Source organism: Erpetoichthys calabaricus, chromosome 1 (assembly GCF_900747795.2).
Source record: "Erpetoichthys calabaricus chromosome 1, fErpCal1.3, whole genome shotgun sequence".
NCBI lineage: Eukaryota > Metazoa > Chordata > Cladistia > Polypteriformes > Polypteridae > Erpetoichthys > Erpetoichthys calabaricus.
The window spans coordinates 252130620-252150947 of NC_041394.2; the positions used below are offsets into that span (position 1 = coordinate 252130620).

A 20328-nucleotide genomic window follows, 5' to 3' on the forward strand; every position below is an offset into this window, starting at 1 on the left:
AATCACTTTGCATATCTATGTGAGATCCAGAATTGTTCTCAATTGAGATTCCTCCAACATAACAAATATGCACATGCTAAGTTAATTGTTGATTCCAAGTGGGCCCAATATGAGTCAGTGTTGGTACATTTGCAAAATGTGTTGGCCTGATGCCTCCTCCAAGGTTGATTTCTGACTTTCACCTAAAGTTGACAGGATAGGCCCTGGGACCCATCACCCTAAACTGGTGGAAATTCTAATGAGGGAGAATAGATGCAGTATTGGGGTTTACATCAGAACCCCATTTGATAGTGAGGTTCCGAATGAAAAACAAGCAAAACAGAAGAGCATGAGGTCGTAATAGGGTCATGGCCTTGGTTGAGTAGTTCTAGGGACGTAATTCCATTACGCTTGGATGCTGGTTCAGTACTGAATGCTGACTTTTGGAACATGTTGGTTCTAAAGAGTGGCAGGAATGGAATGGGAGGGACTTACGGTGGGACAGTAGAAGTGATGTCAATGTTCGTACTGGTTTTCTTCCTCTGTTCTAAGGGTGAAAAGGGTAAGACTGCTCTACTTCCCATCATTTCTACCCACGCACAGCCAGCAAGATGCTCCCGGGGCACGCATGTCTGATACCGGACAGAGCGGGAACAAATAACTGATGAAAACATCCACTCCATAATGGAGTTATGATGCTTGCCCAGTTTGGTTCAACTTTCATATATTGCAGTTTTCAGCCAGAGATAAGATATTTAGACAATACTTCATTGTTTGTTTTCTTTGCTAGATGCTGTTGTTAAAAATAAAGAAGAGAAGATTGTAACTTTTTCAAAAACTTCAGGTGAGTCTTTTTAATCCTTACCTTGGGGACACTTTAAAGTAATTACTACAAGCATATACATAAAATAGGTGTTATATAGGCTGTTCAATCTATTTAGGGGGTTCGTTTATTCATTCATTCAATCGTCTTCCATAACAGCTTATTGCACTACAGGATTCTGAAAGCATTGTGAGCATGGCCATGGAAGGAACTCCAGGTCATTGTAGGGTCCAATCACTGACCTGTCTGTTTAGAGTCAGCTTTGAGAAGGAGGAGACCATGGTAAGAAAAATTAAAAAAAGAAAAAGCACACAAGCAATACCAGGACAGAAAGCTAAGCTTTGCTACCAGATGTAGCTAAGCTACATCACCCCTGCACCTCTGAGGGAGTCCATTAATAAATCATAAAAAGCTAACTTTTAATGGTGAAAAAGAGTAACATTTTGAAATAAGACATTACAATTCTGAGAAAAAAAAAATCTAGGCTAGAATGTCAGCTGGATTCCTTGGTCAGTACTATTGAGCAAGATATTGAATTTTTTCTTATGGCTGACGTGCCAGACCACAAATCCAGCAAACATCAGGCTCCGATTCTTGTTATTAACCATTTACATTTTCAATTTTTATGGGATGATCTTCTGTCATACCATGTGCAGTGATTTTTTTATGAATTCTGTTAATCTCACCTTGGGGGGGTCTTCATAGTGCATCCCATCTAAAACGGTCTTCCATTTACTTGTTTTTTTTCAGTGCTCCATAGCTCTCTTCCATCAATCACAATTAGTCATGACCTTATGCTAAGTTAGCCTTTTGTGTACAGTATGTAGTATATTCCCCATGACACAACATTCTTAAGTACAGTGACAGCACAACCATGAATGAACACAATAGGATAATCACGTTCAATTTAAGATAATTCAAATATATGATCAATCAAGGATATAAACTGGGAAGAAATTAAAAAAGTACAAAAATGTAGGGAAATACACGAGTAGATTATTAAAGTAGGAGGCTATTGACAGGATGAAATTTACCACAGGCACAGCTGATCTGAAATGGAAAAAAGAAAACAATGCTGGATTTTCAAGTGCAAACTTAAACATTACCACGGAGTCTCACAGACAGGCCCAGTATAAACAGTTTCTTTTTATACAACGAGGCTCCAGGCCTCTTTTGTCCCAAGCTTGGCACACCCTTACATTTTTCCCTTGGGCACAGCCTTTGCCAACACATACTTGGCTGGCTCTGCATAATAAGTGCTCTTAATTCACATTCAGAAGTCAACACGACCCCTGTTTCTTAGCCATTACATGTTACTTCTCTGTAGCTGCAAGTCTTCATCTTCACACTTTTCTGTTCCTTCCTACACTGTGGCGGTCTTCATATTGTTGATCCTACATCATGCACACCCATGTTAAACTTTGTATCCTAAGTCACTGTATCTAGAACTCCACTTTGTTTTTAAAAGTCCCATACCTGCAAATTGACTTCAGACCAGTTTTTGTATCTGGAGACATTATATAACATTTCTTAAGGCTTTGTGGGAAAAATACTTAGGAATGAAGCTGTGTGGTCCTTTCAAGCAGTTTATTCTTTCCATTGAGAATTTCACTATTATAAATTGCATTGTTTATATAAGCATATCTTGCTTAATTTTTTTTGTTTAAAAATCTTTTGTTGCTTACAAATAACATCTGACTCAGAATCTAGAGAATGGATTTGTATTCTTTTTCTCACCACATTCCTGAAATTTAATTTCCTCTGTAAGAGAAGAGCAATGACCTTTCATAATGATAATGGTGCAGATTCTTTCATGGAGGTCAGCAGTTAGGTTAACTTTATTCAAATGTAACTTGTTTTACTGAACTCATACTACAAAGTAGAGGAAATAAAACTTTAACAGCATTAAATGGGATATTTTTAAACTTGTGTTAGTCCAACTTAAAAGCCCCCAAGGCTGCTGCAAAGAAATTAGCTTCTTTTCTCAGAGCACCTTTTTTTAATAATTAATAGACTGCATCATCTATTGTTAACTTATTATTTGTAATCCTTTCTCTTTAGCTGATGGAGACCCACACTTTGTTGTTGACTTCCCATTGAGCAAGATGGCTGTATGCTTTAACATCAATGGTGAGCCAGGCGATGTTATCAGACTGGTATCTGACCACACAACTTCAGGTAAACCTAAGAGATGACTTGTTATAAATTCAGATTATCAAGGATACTAAACACAACATAGTTCGCTGTTAGTGATAGGATTTCTTCTGGCAGTGTTAGAGGATCATTAAAGGAGTACTCCACCCTGTTACTTACCCCATTGTACTTTGTAGTGGTGGTCAAGAAAAAAAAAATGGAGCAGACAATAGTGAGTAGCGGACAATGTGAACAAAGTCCATGAGAAGAAGAAAAAAAAATGTCATGTTACTCATAATCAGTTATTCAGTCACATCCACAAAATGTGTAAAACACATGCTGTTTTTGCAAACGTATTGTTAAATAAATACTTTTGGAGTGATCAGCGTGCATCATAAACAGGAACCCTAAAGTCTTATGGGAGTCACTTTTTGAACTGATGACAGGACTCTTGAGCAACAAATGGGGGGCGGCTCTTCAATTCAAAAAGTCAATCCCATCAGGCAGTTTTTCCCATAGATGTTTTTCACAGTGTTTGCTGCTGTACAACATTACTCACTAATAGCTTCTCTTACATAATAAACCTCTTTTTATTCTGCATGAAAACATAAGAATAAAAACATCATTACTAAATACATGAGCTAAGTAACATATGAAAAAAAAAATTTGGGGGGGAAGTATTCCTTTAAAATATGCGGGGTCTGTTGTCCATATACAGACAGGGGCACCACAGTTAGGTCGAGGGAAAGAAGAATTTCCAAATTCACTTTCTCGGTGCTATGGTTCAGACTTAGTAATAGATTATTATTTAACAAGTCTATAATGCTTGCTTGCAAACTTATACCGCTTTTTTGGTAACTTTCTGGTCTAATGGCAAGATAGAAGGATAATTCTTTGCTTGGATTACGAGTTTTTCAGAGCCTGCACTCGTTGAATGCAGTTGTCTATTGTTGTGTTTCCAGCAGCCATACCACATGCACTTCAGAACAGCTGAACACCTGAAGCTAAGCATGTTCAGGCCCAGGCAGAAGCTGAATGGGAGATCATCTAGAACACGGGTGTCGAACTCCAGTCCTGGAGGGCCGCAGTGGCTGCAGGTTTTCATTCTAACCATCTTCTTCATTAGTGACCAGTTTTTGCTGCTAATTTACTTCTTTTGCCTTAAATTTAATCAACTTGACTCAGGCCCATTTGTTGTTTCTTTTTCCGTAATTAGCAGGTAAATAATAGACACAAAACAAGCCACCACATGACCAGCTCACCTGTGCAACAATATCTGAAAATAAAGAAAGGTGAAGGTCTCAGTAAGGTTGATCTCTCAGGTCACCAAAAAATTTTGACGGTGCTCTTAAAAAGAACAGAACAACAACAGTTTTAGAAATGTCTGCTGTGGCAGCATGAGAGTAGCAACAAGCCATGGAATTAAATAAGGAATTTAATTAACAGCAAGAATTAGCTTCTCATTAAGAAAGTGATTCAAGTGAAATTGGTTGGAGTTTGAAATCCCAATTTAGCTGGTCATCAGTCGGCTTGTTTCACATCTCATTTCTGTTTGTCTGTCATCTAATGAAGAAAGAAATCAATTCAGAGCACTGAATCCTTAAAAACAGGGGTATTAAAATGAAGGGAAAAGAAGTTAATTAACATTGAAAACTGGTCACTGATTAGGAAAAGGGTTAGAATGAAAACCTGAAGCCACTGCAGCACTCCAGGACTGGAGTTCGACACCCCTGATCTAGAAAAAGCTTGCGTTGCTGCTGGAAGAAGTGTTGGCGAGGCCAGTAGGGAGCTCTTACCCTGTGGTCAGCGTGTGAATCCATATGCCCCAGTGGAGTGATGAGGACAAAAATAGCACTGTCCTTTAGATGATGCATAAATAAAAGGTCCTGACTCTTTGTGGTCATAAAATATGCCTGGGCATCCTTTGTACAGAGTAGGTTGTATTCAGATGTCCTGGCAACATTGCCCACCATGGCCTGGTCATTCTGGCCCCATAATCAACCTCCATCTCTAATTGCCTCTCTCTCTTTCACGTTTTAATCACCTGATAGCTAATGTGTGGTGAGCGTACTGGCGCAAAATGGCTACCGTCACATCATCCAGTACAATAAATGTAAAGAATTATTATTATTATTCTTCCACAGTTCATTTGTGAATACAGTAATCCCTCGCTATATCGCGCTTCGCCTTTCGCGGCTTCACTCCATTGCGGATTTTATATGTAAGCATATTTAAATATATATCACGGATTTTTCGCTGCTTCACGGGTTTCTGAGGACAATGGGTCTTTTAATTTCTGGTACATGCTTCCTCAGTTGGTTTGCCCAGTTGATTTCATACAAGGGACGCTATTGGCAGATGGCTGAGAAGCTACCCAACTTACATTTCTCTTTCTCTTGCGCTGACTTTCTCTGATCCTGACGTAGGGGGATTGAGCAGGGGGGCTGTTCGCACACCTAGACGATATGGACGCTCGTCTAAAAATGCTGAAAGATTATCTTCACGTTGCTATCTTTTGTGCAGCTGCTTCCTGAAACAACATGCTGCACAGTGCTTCGCATACTTAAAAGCTCGAAGGGCACGTATTGATTTTTGACTGAAAAACAAACTCCGTCTCTCTCTATCTCTCTCTGCTCCTGACGGAGGGGGTGTGAGCTGCCGCCTTCAACAGCTTTGTGCCGGGGTGCTTTGCATACTTAAAAGCCAAACAGCCCTATTGATTTTCCTCTGCCTTTATGACAGTCTCTGCTCCTGACTCCTTTGAAGAGGAAGATATGTTTGCATTCTTTTAATTGTGAGACGGAACTATCATCTCTGTCTTGTCATGGAGCACAGTTTAAACTTTTGAAAAAGAGACAAATGTTTGTTTGCAGTGTTTGAATAACGTTCCTGTCTCTCTACAACCTCCTGTGTTTCTGCGCAAATCTGTGACCCAAGCATGACAATATAAAAATAACCATATAAACATATGGTTTCTACTTCGCGGATTTTCTTATTTCGCGGGTGGCTCTGGAACGCAACCCCCGCGATGGAGGAGGGATTACTGTATATGCACCTTTCAGAGTTTGAAGCTGGAACATTATTTATCAGGTTACTGTCTCTAGTCTAGGTTTTCTATTAAACTTACAAAAGCTAAAGATTTACCCAAGTCACAGGTTATTAATTTCAGTGTCAGTATTACCACCATTTGCTTGCTTATCCCACCGACAAGTTTTCAAACTACATTAGCCGTGGAAATAAAATTATAAAGCAGTAATGGCACTTACTGTTTTGTCAAGTTCCCATCCTCATAAGGGACAAAGGAAATGCATTGTAATAAATTCTTCATTGGGAAATGTTCAGTGGCACTGCCAAGAAAGTTGAAGAGCTCTTTGTGTCTTTTTCTATGTCTCTGTTGGTTTATTCACACCTTATTGGAGTAATCTGTACAGCAGTTAAAAGTCTTTGAGGTGTCACATGGTGATCTTGTCTTGCTAGCATGGTATCCCCCTTCCCTTTTTAGAGTTGCTGAAACGTTACTTCTTTGTGTTATCAACACAAATGCATTGATTTCATGTGTGATCTCCTCTTCTTGTATAAATTGCTGTCCTTTAGTGAGGCTACACTCAATGTGCCATCCTGGCCCAGCTCCATTTTAGGCTGTCTGTTGCTGCTAAGGTCCAATAGTAGATTACCTTTAGAAACAGAAGTGTCACTACAGCCTTTTGTTGCTTTCCACACCCTAGGCGATGGGGATACTGCTACAGAGCAGAAACTGAAACCAGGCTTAGACGATTTTGCTATTGGTTACATGGGTGCACAAAAGCTGAAATTTTTGTTTATTTGCTGCACAGGTTTGCCTGTCAAAGTTACCACAGTTGATTTACTTTATGGTCATTTCTCCCTCTACTACACATGGCCCTGTTTTTTAAAGAATGTAAACTGGGTGCCAAATACTGACATAGTAAGTGTAATCGTACTATAGATGTTGGCTATTTAACTGTTTTGGGGACCCCAAAGGAGCAACATGTTGAACATGGAAGTGCTGATTAGGTGGTATTGTGAAGAATAAACATCCCGGAACCGGAAGTGACGTCATAAGAGGCGCCAGAAATGGAAGTTTCGTCATCCGAGGCGCCAGAACCATGCAGGATTTCCCGAGAACGGTCTGCAAGGGATTGAGAAAGACAGTTAGTGCACCTCGCCGCCCCTTGGTCTGGTGTGGAATTACTATTACTCAGGCCCTTCAGCCTTCTCCTACTTGCATGTGTGTGACAATATATAAAACCCAAAGTCTGTCTGTATGTCTGTCCGCTTTTCATGAGAGAACTGCTTAACAGATTTAGATAGTGTTTTTTTCTGTAATTTACTTGAAGATTCCGGTTGATTTTGTGACTTCTCTCATTGCATCAAGTATCATAGCTCACTTGCGGTACCAATTTATTTGTGCAAATCCGAGAGACACACAGCGGGCAGAGGGGATGAGTGACAGGGCCCTCCTCACTCATGTGCCAGCCTCGGGGCATACCTTACCTCCACTTAGCTAGTGAATGAGAGAACTACTTAACAGATTTAGATCGGTTTTTGTCTATAAGTTGCTTGAACATTCCGGTTGATTTTGCAAATTCCTCCTCCTCACTGTCCTGTTTCACTTCTACGGGAGTGGAGCTGTGAGGGACAGATAGTATTATATAAGAGAAAGGATTAAGTAAGCTGAGTGAAGATTTGTATGCTGCTTTGGTGGATGATGAAGGCAAGATGTGAATCACAGATGAGAGGGGAATGAGTACAGTCTCACTAATGGAGATAAAGAAGAGTTCAAGACAAATGACATTTGTGAAGGTGATTAGTTGGGGTGAGGAAAAAATGGTTAAAGTGGTTTGGACATATACATAGTAAAAGGTCAAGAGTGACTGGGAAAAGTGGTGTGCTGTGATGTACATTGAGGCCAAGAGGGAGCTGTAAGAAGATGGACATGGACATTATTGTATGAGACAAGTCTTGTGTGAGTCATAATGTGATCCATTAGGCTGCTGTACCTAATGATGCGCCTGTGTTATTCAGAAATGGTACTGTAATGGCACCATTCTCATTTTAAATGCTGTGTTTCTTAGGACATAACCCATTTGGTAAGGAGTGGGCTTCTCTGACTGAAATGGTAGAGCAAAAATTCACATTTTTGGTCATAGGTATGCAAGTGGGAAAAGGGCCCAGTGGACATGTAACAGTTACCAGTGTGGACAGTATGCTCATTGAGATTATCTAAGGAAGTTTAAACAGTGCATCCAAACTGTAAAAGTGAATAAAGTGAGGTTAACAATTTGTGAAAGTTTTACTGTTCAAATAGTGCAGTCATTTTCACTTTTAAAGTTTACAAAAGTAAAATGACCTCTAAACAGCTGTCACCAAAAACCTCCAAACAAGCCTACAGATTCATACCAAGCAATCTTTCATTTCAGGTAGCAGTTGCCAGCTACCTATCAGTATTTTAATATCTGCTTCTCAATCAGACAAGTATAAATGTCATCCAGTAACACAGGAAATATCAGCTTATTGTATACAATTTCATACTGTCTAAGATGAAGAAAGAATTGTGACCAGCTTAGATTGCTTACATTCTGACTTAAGACTCCAGAGAAACAAGGCATACATCTAGAAGCTTGAAAGCAATTTTGATTAGGAGCCATGAAGTTTTAAAATGAGAAGCAGTAATATAGTGAAAAATAAATACACAACAACTTATAAAGTTTTGGGGTACCAGCCAAAGATTAAGACCCTGCCATTTCTGCTTCCACATAGTCATTGTTATGGTAGGATGAACTTTTAATCGTATTAATGGGTAGTGGTTGTTTTCCATGCACTATTCTTAATATCTTCTAGGACAGACAGACAGACAGACAGACAGACAGACAGACAGACAGACAGACAGACAGACAGACAGACAGACAGACAGACAGACAGACAGACAGACAGACAGACAGATAGATAGATAGATAGATAGATAGATAGATAGATAGATAGATAGATAGATAGATAGATAGATAGATAGATAGATAGCCTTACATGTACTTCCACACACATAAACAGCATGGAGGAAGGACACAATTTAGCAGCACTGTGTAGGATTAGAGGTCGTAAAACCTGGCTGAAATAAAATAAAAATACTTAAAGGAATACAGAAAACAATATTTTAAATTGCAAAATATAGATGTCTAGTTTTGAATTGGTGTATCATATGCCTATATGCCAGGATCTTTTTTTTTTGCTTTGGAATTATAATATTAATATTCTATGGTTTTCCAGCTAAACAAAGTGCAAATCAGTGAAATAATATAGAAGGTAGTTTTATTTAAAATTTTCAATGAAAACAACCAACTTCTTCTTAAATCCCTCATCGACCAACATAAAGTGACCCTGTATGATTTGTGTGCTCTTATCTAATTGCTCTCCTCAATAGCCCCATGGTGCTCTAACAAAGGAAGTTGGAGGATGACTGGCAGACAAAAGCCACTGCTCGTGGATGTGAAAATCATTAGGTGGGTTACATGAATTCTCAAACAGGATTGCAGGTTACCCACTTGTGATTTATTGCAGCAGAGCTGGAAATCTCCCGAGTTATCCACACAGTATTGCCCAGATTCTTCTTTAGTAACTAAGGAGTTAGTATGACAACAACAAAATACCCAGCATATTAGTAAGGCGTTTGCATTATAAATAGCAACTTGCCCTAACAAGCAGTGAAATTTCAAAGATGAGTTACGTTAGACCTCCATGCAGAAAAATAAAGACGAATGACCTAAGATAGGAAAAGATGGCTAATGAATGAGACAGTCTTAAAAATATTTTATATCAGTGTTCTTCCAGTTTTGAAGTTACAGTGTAAAGTCAGCATAGAAATGTATTTATTCAGGTATGTGATGCAGGCAGTTGTTGTACTGACCAGCCAGCTGCATAGGCAGAAAATGACATGTTATGTTATTACAATCATACTTCACATTGTATTATTAAAAACATGTTGTTTTATAAATAATTCTAACAAAATGTCATCATTCCAACCAAAACACATGCTTTATATAGACAGAAAAGGTTTAGATATTGAACTTTTTAAAATATGCTGAATGTAGTCATAAATAAATCAAAACAATCAGTTATCACACAAACAGCAGGTACACATTTGAGCTCCTCTGAATCTTCTTGAATTTCCCTGGGTACCCCCCACAGACCCCACCAGACATCCTTTTCAATTGACTGGTAAATCTAAGTTGTCCAAGTGAATGTGAGAGTTGGTGGGAGTTTGAATGCTCTCTGAGACTGCATGCCCACTTAGAGAACTATTAATATAAGAAAAATGTAACCTTTTTTATTATTATTTTTTTTTTTAGGAATCACAGTCAATGGAAAATTAATTGGGGCGCCTGCACCAGTTAATAGTCATAAGAAGCAGCGGACCTATTTTAGCACAATAACAATCATGGTGAATAAGCCAAAGCGGTCTTACATTGAAATCACTCCTCAAAAAGTTATCTTGGATGGCAAAGACCGAGTCATTCTTCCATGCGATAAGACCGTCACAGTGGACAGTGGTGACTTGTCCGTGTCAGTGGTAGAGAAGTCCAATGTAACAGTGACAATATGGGGAACCGTCTCTTTTGTAATCCTTATTCATCAGTATAAAAACCCAGCCTTTTACCAGAGAGACCACCTTGGCTTTTACATATCAAACAGCAAGGGCTTGTCCAACAATTCACATGGACTACTAGGTATGTTCATTTTGACCTATTACATATTTTATTTTGTTGTTATTATGTATTTTAACTTTCTCCTCATCATAGCGTTCGATATAATGGTGTTGATCTGTTTCAACATGAGTGTGTATGTCTGCATGGTCGTTAATATAATCACTGTTTCATACTACATATGTACGTATGTCATGTAAAGTTTACCATAGTAATGACTGGATACTCTGTCACCTTATAGTTCTGAATTCACCGCTGCTAAAAATGAATTCATAATTTGATGAAGTCTTTGTTTAAATCTGTTTCAGTCTCCGTTATACAAGTACAGAGAGCAGAGTTATGTTTGGCTAGTGCAGAAGTTTTATTACTCTCGTATATTCATACCAAGGGGTGGCATAGTGGTTATGGCTACTGCCTCAGAGCTACAAGAAAATGGATTTGAATCCTCAAGATTCCATTTATGTAGATAGATAGATAGATAGATAGATAGATAGATAGATAGATAGATAGATAGATAGATAGATAGATAGATAGATAGATAGATAGATAGATAGATAGATAGATAGATAGATAGATACTTTATTAATCCCCAAGGGGAAATTCACAATGTGTACCCTTGGTACTCCCATATCCTTAAGATCTGACAGTAAAGATGATTTCTATCTACGTAACTCTAAATTGACCAAGTGCACACAGGAGTGTCTGGAGATCAACTGGTGTCGTGTCCACTTCACCTGCACTTACCCCTTCATATGAGAAAAGGGGTCTGCAAAGTCAGTCTTGGTGCAGGTGCGCCATTGTGGCAGCAGGTTTTTGTTCTAATAAAGTTTCTTAATGAGAAATCCACTAGTGCTATTGAAGAATTTGATAATCAAAACTTCATTTTAATTATCTCTCTTGTTAAGATTCTTCATCTTTAATTGCTTAATTTAGTCACAAACTGCTGCATTCACTGTTTTTAATTGCTCCTTATTTGCAATAAGATGCATATGACCGAGAACCAACAGTTCTGCATCGAACTTGTTTCCATTCACATCTGAGTGGATTAAGCATGAACTATCTGGTTTAATGAAATATTTGGAAGTAAACCGTAGAGAAGAAGGTGAAAGACCAAGAATTACTAATCTGCTTCAAGCTAAAATAAAAGAATGACTAACATGGCAGAATGGAAACACCAACAAGCCATAAAAGTAAATAAGATCTGTTATCGGCAAGGGAGATTTCTAATTAAGCCATCAGGTTGGAACTAAAACCTGCAGCCACTATGGCCCTCCAGGACTGACTTTTCAGACCCCTGATATAGAGGATGGACAGAAGATTATATTTACATGAAAATGCGCAAATTGTCACAGATATGGAGCGGTATTACTCATGCAGGCGGAATGAAAGAAGAGCGGTCTGTAAGGCAACAGGCATAGCCAGCTTTGTAATTACAACTGCAAACAACAGAATGCAGATGGTCACAACACACATCCCTAATTTTGAATGTCATTCTTGTACTTTGGCCTTTTACCAACAAACAAACCAGACAGCACGGTGATTCAAGTGGTTAGCTTTGCTTCCTAACAGCTGCTGGAGACCGGATTCAAATCTTGAACCAGTCACAGTCTGCATCGAGTTTGAATGTGCCAGTGTATTTTTTTTTTGGATATTCCTTTTAGATTATTTAAGGACTGTGAGTGAAGAAATGTGCTTTGTGATGGACTGGCACCTCAGCCAGAGTTGGTTCCAACCTTGTGCCCAGTGCTGCCAAGATGAGCTCCAACTTCCGGCACTCATAATACTTGACCAAGCAGTGGTGTTTTCAGTCTAAATCTGTGGAAGCACCACTGTTGAAAGTTATCCAAAGATGTTTAACTGAAAGTGGTGAAGCTTAATTTACTGCCATTATGTGTAAAAGGTGTCAGTGTTTTCCCCATGTGTACCCTTAACAGAGAAGTGATGTCAAGTTAGGTTGATTACCTACTCATTGCTGCTTTTTGCTGAATTGCCATCATCACAAATGTCTGGTTATGCCCTGAATGGTGTAGTCACATCTTCTACTTCACAGTCCATTACTGGACCCGTTTATTCTTCATGTGGTTGCTCAAGGGCTCTTTATGGAGTCTAATAAGGGTCAAGTTTGCCGAGGTTTTCATGTCATACAGTCCGTCTAGGCACAAATATACATCTTGTGAAAAATGTCTGAGCTGGGATGCTGCTGGTACTGTTGAAACAAAAACAGCCTTACGTTTCGTCACTATATAGTACTGTCCAGTACCTTGTTGGCTTATTTACTAAACACACTATTTACTAGGAATCATACAGGATTTAAATATCATTATCTCCAACAATGTGTTATATTAAAGTACCTATCTATCCGTTATCAAACCCTCAATTCATTTTAAGTCTTTAAGGGACAGAGCCAATTGTCAAATATGTACAGACAGATCGACAGTCCAGATGAACCCCAACATGCATGTTTTTGTGATGTGGGTGAAACAATGCCATGCAGGCACATGGAGAACATGCAGAGATTATAATCCAGATTGGCATTGAACCCAGCAATCTGGAGAAGGCAAGGCAGCAGCTCTAATCATTCTGCCAATTTGCTGTCCTCTTTCTGAAAATTATCACCTTATTAAATAAATATTACTTTTCAAATTGTGTATTAGCAGAGAAAATAATGATAGGCAATACCAGCTAATCTTCAGAAAATCTAAAGTAGGCATAATAAAGTAAGGAACTGGGTATGTAGGCAAGCCATTGCAGGCTTTTTTGGATGTAGACCAAAGGTAACAATGGTAGGGTAATCACCTGGCCTGATACCAACAAAACTGCAAAGATGAAAGCAAACGTTTAAAAGTGGCAGCCAGCTCTCTTATGCCAGTAAAAGTGATAGCACGTTAGCACAGCTCGAAAATCCAAACGCATTGTCTCATTTCTTCATGGCCAAGGCAAATGGCCAAAATGATTATCAAGTCTGGCTTCTGTGATGTGTTTGTCATTGAACACGTACAGCTAAGATGCCATTTCATTATTTCCGCTTCAATGCTTTCAGTTTTGATGGAAATAAAATTAAATGACCATTCACACCAGCATGTTACGTTTTGCACCTTTAATTCATGATAATCAGCTCTCTACCTGTTAATATCCACAACTTTCAAAATGGAGATTCTGCAGGTCGAAGTCAGCTTGGAAATTCTGTTTCTGTACTTTTATGCATTTGGAACAAAATATTTGTCTATAAGCAGTAAAGCAACGAAAAGGCAAAACTCCCCCATATCCTTAACAAAAGGTGGTTTGACCTCATCTGATGTTTACTGGAGAGGTAATATCATCTTCATTACAGCTGAGATAAGCGCATATACAGTACTGTTAAATCACTATGAAAGACACTATATAAGACTGATTGCTATGATGGTCAAACTATTTTTATGCCAATGGCATTATCCCAGTAGGCCACAGGCCTCGTGGATTGCTAACCTATACTAAGATGTACCAGGCTGTTTGATTCTTTTTGGTAGCTGCACATGATTGGTCTGCTAAGCAAATCCTGATTACCCATGTGGTCGAAATTTAACATCTTATTAAAGAAAGAAACATCCTCTAACAGGACAATTCAGTAATCAGGCAGGAGAAAAGCTGTTCATTGTATCTTTTAATGACTCCTCGGCAAAATGCCTTGGAGGGGAGTCTGTAACAGCATGGTCAGAATGATCAGAATGGTCAGAGAAACAAAGAATAGAGGTTCATTTCATAAACTGTTCAATTTACGTACAGTGTCAATCAATGTATACATTTACTGTGATTGGTTCATTGGGTTACACCCAAATATTTATATAAAATAAAAGTCTAGATTATATTATATTCTGGTTCTTCTTATACCTTTTGAGATGAGACACCACCCTTGATATTTCTGTGCATATAACAACTGTCCAATCTCGTTTATAGGACATCTGCTGATTTCTTAGTCATCTCTTAGTCATCCTTCAGTACATTTTGTATACTACATCAACCTTTCCACGTCCCAAGAGCCAGCTTCTGTAGCCGAGGATCGGACTGCCAAGGTCCCTGCCTTCGGCCACCACCCAACTCACACAGCACCCGACCTCCTTGGCCCCTCCCATAGGTGGTGAGCCCATGGGAAGATGGACCCACGTTGCCTCTTCGGGCTGTGCCCAGCCGAGCCCCATGGGTGCAAGCCCGGCCACCAGGCGCTCACCATCGAGCCCCACCTCCAGGCCTGGCTCCAGAAGGGGCCGGTGACCCGCGTCCGAGCGAGGGAAAACGCCGTCCAAATTTTTTATTCGTCATAGGAGGTTATGTTGAACAGTGGACCAGCTCTACACCCTTAGCAGAGTCCTGGAGGGTGCATGGGAGTTCGCCCAACCAGTCTACATGTGTTTTGTGGACTTGGAAAAGGCGTTCAACCATGTCCCTCGGGGAATCCTGTGGGGGGTGCTCCGGGAGTATGGGGTACCAGACCCCCTGATAAGAGCTGTTCGGTCCCTGTACAACCGGTGTCAGAGTTTGGTCCGCATTGCCAGCAGTAAGTCGAACCCGTTTCCAGTGAGAGTTGGACTCCGCCAGGGCTGCCCTTTGTCTCCGATTCTGTTCATAACTTTAATGGACAGAATTTCTAGGCACAGCCAGGGTGTTGAGGGGGTCCGGTTTGGTGGACTCAGGATTGGGTCACTGCTTTTTGCAGATGATGTTGTCCTGTTTTCTTCATCAGGCCGTGATCTTCAGCTCTCTCTGGATCGGTTCGCAGCTGAGTGTGAAGTGGCTGGGATGGGAATCAGCACCTCCAAATCCGAGACCATGGTCCTCAGCCGGAAAAAGGTGGAGTGCCCTCTCAGGGTTGGGAGTGAGATCCTGCCTCAAGTGGAGGAGTTCAAGTATCTCGGGGTCTTGTTCACGAGTGAGGGAAGAATGGAGCGTGAGATCGACAGGCGGATTGGTGCAGCGTCCACAGTGATGCAGGCTCTGCATCGGACTGTCGTGGTGAAAAAGGAGCTGAGCCATAAGGCAAAGCTCTCAATTTACCAGTCGATCTATGTTCCTACCCTCACCTATGGTCATGAGCTATGGGTAGTGACTGAAAGAATGAGATCGCGAATACAAGCGGCTGAAATGAGTTTCCTCCGGAGGGTGTCTGGGCTCTCCCTTACAGATAGGGTGAGAAGCTCAGTCATCCAGGAGGGGATCAGAGTAGAGCCGCTGCTCCTCCGCATCGAGAGGAGTCAGATGAGATGGCTCGGCATCTGATCAGGATGCCTCCTGGACGCCTCCCTGGTAAGGTGTTCCGGGCACATTCAACCAGGAGGAGGCCACGGGGAAGACCCAGGACTACGCTGGAGGGACTATGTCTCCCGGCTGGCCTGGGAACGCCTTGGGATTCTCTCGGAAGAGCTAGAAGAAGTGGCCAGGGAGAGGGAAGTCTGGGCATCTCTGCTCAAGCTGCTGCCCCCGCGACCCGATCTCAGATAAGCGGAAGAGGATGGATGGATGGATGGACATCAACCTTTCTTCTAGTACATTCTTTATTTATTTGACCATCTCAGTATTTTTCCTAAACCAATTATTATATTTCAGTGTACATTTTGTTATTCACTTGACCTTTATTTGGTTTCCCACATTTGTTAACCCTTTATTCTATTTCTTTAAGATGAATGCTATGCTACCCTAAAACTATTCTTCTACACCCAGAAACACAAACATGCTACACAAAGCACAGTAGGCCACACAGATGCCTCGTAGCACCCGGATGCGAGTTTTATTTTTAGTATGGGTGTCTGTGTTCTATGGTGTCCTTCCAAAGACAATCTTGTAAATTCTAAACAGATTGTGGGTTAGTGAGCCAGTGAACTTGCACCGTTATTGAGTTTTGCTCTGCTATTGGCAGGTTGCTGCCTTGGTAGGTTGTCCCTCCTTGTGGAGCTAACCTAGACAAGGTGGACATGAGAACTGTTAGCTGGACTCTTTAAAGCAGAGCAGGAGGAGATTTCCAGCAGGTCATAGCGGAGGAGGCCCTGCTTTTGCAATGTTTTCCACTAGCCACAAATAAACTTTCTTTTGTCCAGAAAAACACTAAATCTGATTTTTTTTCCTCTATTGTAGGGCAGTTCATCTACCAGGACGTTAGTGTCAGTGAAGTGCAACTAAGTAAGACCCAGCAAAATGGAACAATTCCTGTCAATGATCTTCCAAGTTTCAGTGCTACCTTGAATCTGAAGGATCGGCGAATACCAGTGATAAAGAAACAGAGGAAGATATACAGTGGGAAGCATCAGGTGGACTGCTGGTTTGTGAAGAACAATGCAGGCAAGCTCATCGACGGAACGTACAAAGACTACGTGGTAGCACACTTGTTTGACACGGGCATGGGGCCAGACGGATCAAATGAAGCCTAATGTCTGATGCATATTACAAAAAGGAAAAAGGATGTCTACTGCCCGAGAAATCTTCAAAGATGCCGAAATGTAACATTTAAGAGCATTACGCTCTCCCTGATTATTTGTTTTATATTTCAATGGTTAGCATAATTTTTAAAGTCCCACAGGCAAACAATAAGATCAAAGTGAAATTTGAAAGGACTTTTTTTTTTAATCATAATATGTTCACTCATGCTACATTCACATGCTCTGGGAAATATGGGAAATACAAGCTTCCCAGTGGAAAAATTTTACAAGGGGAATTCTAAAAGTAAAGGAAATGTATTTTTTATTAGACAAATATACGTGATACTGACATAACTATTACATTGGTTTTCAACATACTGTAGTCTCCCTGGTCTTCCACACACTTTGCGGAACATAAAACAAGCTTCTTACTTCCATCACAGAAGATGGTTTTTGGTCGGTCCCAAAGCCGAGTGTGCACAGCTTGTTTGACGTCTTCATTCTTTATGTCCTCAGCAGTGCCTTTATAAAGCTGTACCTCTCGAGTTTGTTGTCTGAATTTGCTGACTTGTGCCTTAAAACTGATTACGCACCTCATTCCAATATATAAATAGAGGCCAAGCCAGAGATGGCATTTGACAGCTGTGCTGTATTTGGGTACAAATATGTGCTTAATGCATTTCCTTATCTTTAATTCTCGTTGTGTGGATCGAGTAGCAAATCAACAGAAACCTCACATTTTTCGTAGAACTCAGACTGGAAATGCATGTGAAGAGAAGTGACGTTGTAACTGGCAACTCTGCAAATACAAGTAGAATTAGATCATGCATTTTAGCGAATTAGGTTTATTTTTGCAAATGACTTGTACATCATTGATCCACATTAACATACTGCTCTTTTTTTTTAATTCTATAATAACCCGAATCTGTAGCAAAAATACAACTCGGCCCTGAAGACTAAAAGAAACTCCATGTAGACTGGTGGCATGTCATTCTTCTGACATTTGCACTCACTAGCATTGAGCACCAGAAGCCACACGACTGCCCGACTGCAGGTGCTTTTCCATTACAGGCATAAAGAAGGTGACATGTGGACATTGACAATATTAAACATAAGCAATGGTTATCAGAATCCTCACCGCATTCAAAAGGTAATAAACAAAATTACTGTGTGCTTTCATTTTGCTGTTTTTATGCTCTAGTTTTAGTTATATTTTTTCTACAGTGTTTTTACGCTGCACAGGATGTTTGTTTCTAAAAAGTTCTTTTTATCATTCATTTATGTGCCACACGTCAAGTCGTGTTGATCAAGGTCATCACCTGAAACTATAAAATGCCTGCCCATGGGCTGTGGTCCAGTGAACTTGTCATGCCATTTTGAAAAAAAAGCAATTATTGCACCATAATCAAAATGAGAATTAAAAAAAACAAAACTATCTTCAACTACAGCCCTGTTGTCTGCATGTCCACATTGGCTGACTGCTGTGACACATCCAGAGCAGACACCAGTTGAGCCACCAGAAATAAAACACAGCCCAGCGTAGCGCAAGTCCGGGGGGCCTGCTGAAAGCCTCCATGACTGAAGTTCGCTCGCCCAGAGCAGGAGAGTTTTCAAGGGAACTGTTATTGTTAAAGGCACATGTTATGTAGTACTGTATTATTATCATCATCATCTGTTCAGATTATTCTTGTCGTTTTTATATGCCAAATACGTTGCAAAACCATTGTTAATTCAAGAGGTTATTAATATTGGAAGAGAAATTCAGGGAATCTTTTCGGTAAACATGATTTTATCCTTTTTAGATGAAGGCAAGCAAGACTAATATTTTGTACTTAAACTGATACTGTTTAACTTTATTGATATTTTTATACCACCAAAGGCAAAATGTTACATTGTAAACGTGTGTAAATATTGTTATATGAACTACAATATAAATGCCTTACAATATTTAAAAAAAAATATTGTTGACTTCTTGAGTTTCATTTAAACGCCACAATAAAGAGGAGCCACTGTTAATGCACATTTTTAATTTCTTTGTAATGAAGCAACGATGAAAAAAAGAAAAGCAAATTCTGCAATTTGATGTTCATCCTCTGGTGCTTTTTTTTTTTTTTTGAAATTTAAGAAGCGTGTTTATAATTACAGTTCTGTCAAAAGCAAATTAAGTAAAATTATAGGGGAGTTTATTACACTTAAATATGTGGCTGTCTTGTCATGTTTTATTTGCCTGTTTTTTCCTCCTATAAACCTACATATCGGTGTTCAACATAGGTGAGCGACATCCCCTCAAGAAAGTGCTCTCACAGCTTCTGGGCTCAACTCCAGCTCCTTTGTGATTTCAACTACGCCATAAAGGGCACAGAAAATGAGTGGCTGGAAACTCAAGATGCAGTAGATAAATGGCATTTCAGGCCTGATTTTTCACCCTGTGTAAATACTTTTATCAGTGGGGCACAGAGGGTTCTCATGGAGTAAAATGTGAATATCAGCAGAGTTTCATTGCAGCCTTAGTTCATTTTTGCAAAGAGTTTTACTCAGTTAAGCAAACTGCCCTATGGGACATCCAGAGATTGCACAGGATCTCCTCAAAGTTGCTGGATATCATGGCCGGCCTGTATACTGGTACTGTGAGTGCTGTGCAGAGTGGAGGCAGAACCTCTGTGTTTTTTTCCCCAGTTGATTCTGGGGTTCATCAGGGGTGTGTTCTTGCTCCTACTCTGTTCAATGCTTGTATGGACTGGGTGTTGGGCAAGGTCGTGGGTTCCAGCGGCTGTGGGGCATCTGTTGGTGAAGAAAGATTCACGGATCTTGACTTTGGTGACCGATGCTGAAATCTTTGCGGAGTCAATGGAGGCTCAAGAGACTAAGCAAGGAATCGGAGTGTCTGTGCTTGCGAGTGTCCTGGATAAAAACCAAGATCCAGGTCTTTAATGACCTCTTGGGCACAGCTATCAGCAGTGTGTGTGTTTGCGGAGAGAGTGTCGACCTTGTCAAGAGGTTTACTTACCTTGGCAGTGACATTCATGTCTCTGGTGATTCTTCCTATGAAGTCAGTAGATGGATTCAGAGAGCATGGGGGTGTCATGAGGTCGCTAGAAAGTGGTGTGTGGCGCTCATGATATCTTTGCAAAAGGGCGAAGGTTCAGGTCTTCCCATTTTGCTATATGGTTGCGAGACATGGATGTTATCCAGTGACCTGAGACGAAGACTGGACTCATTTGGTACTGTGTCTCTTTGGAGAATCCTTGGCTACCGCTGGTTTGACTTTCTGTCAAATGAGCGATTCCTCACGGAG

At 40.2% G+C, this 20328-nt stretch overlaps 1 protein-coding gene across 2 annotated transcripts in view; it reads left to right on the top strand.

Annotated features, from left to right (window-relative positions):
• itih5 (inter-alpha-trypsin inhibitor heavy chain 5) overlaps positions 1 to 19230 on the top strand; it is a 57396-nt gene extending 38166 nt beyond the window's left edge. For both annotated transcript variants that reach the window (XM_028814045.2, XM_028814055.2), the window contains 4 exons: positions 770 to 823; positions 2864 to 2980; positions 10297 to 10674; positions 16753 to 19230. In XM_028814045.2, coding sequence (XP_028669878.1) covers positions 770 to 823; positions 2864 to 2980; positions 10297 to 10674; positions 16753 to 17045 — 842 coding nt within the window. In that variant the 3' untranslated portion in view covers positions 17046 to 19230. The remainder of the gene's footprint in view (positions 1 to 769; positions 824 to 2863; positions 2981 to 10296; positions 10675 to 16752) is intronic.
• The last annotated feature ends 1098 nt before the right edge of the window (positions 19231 to 20328 follow it).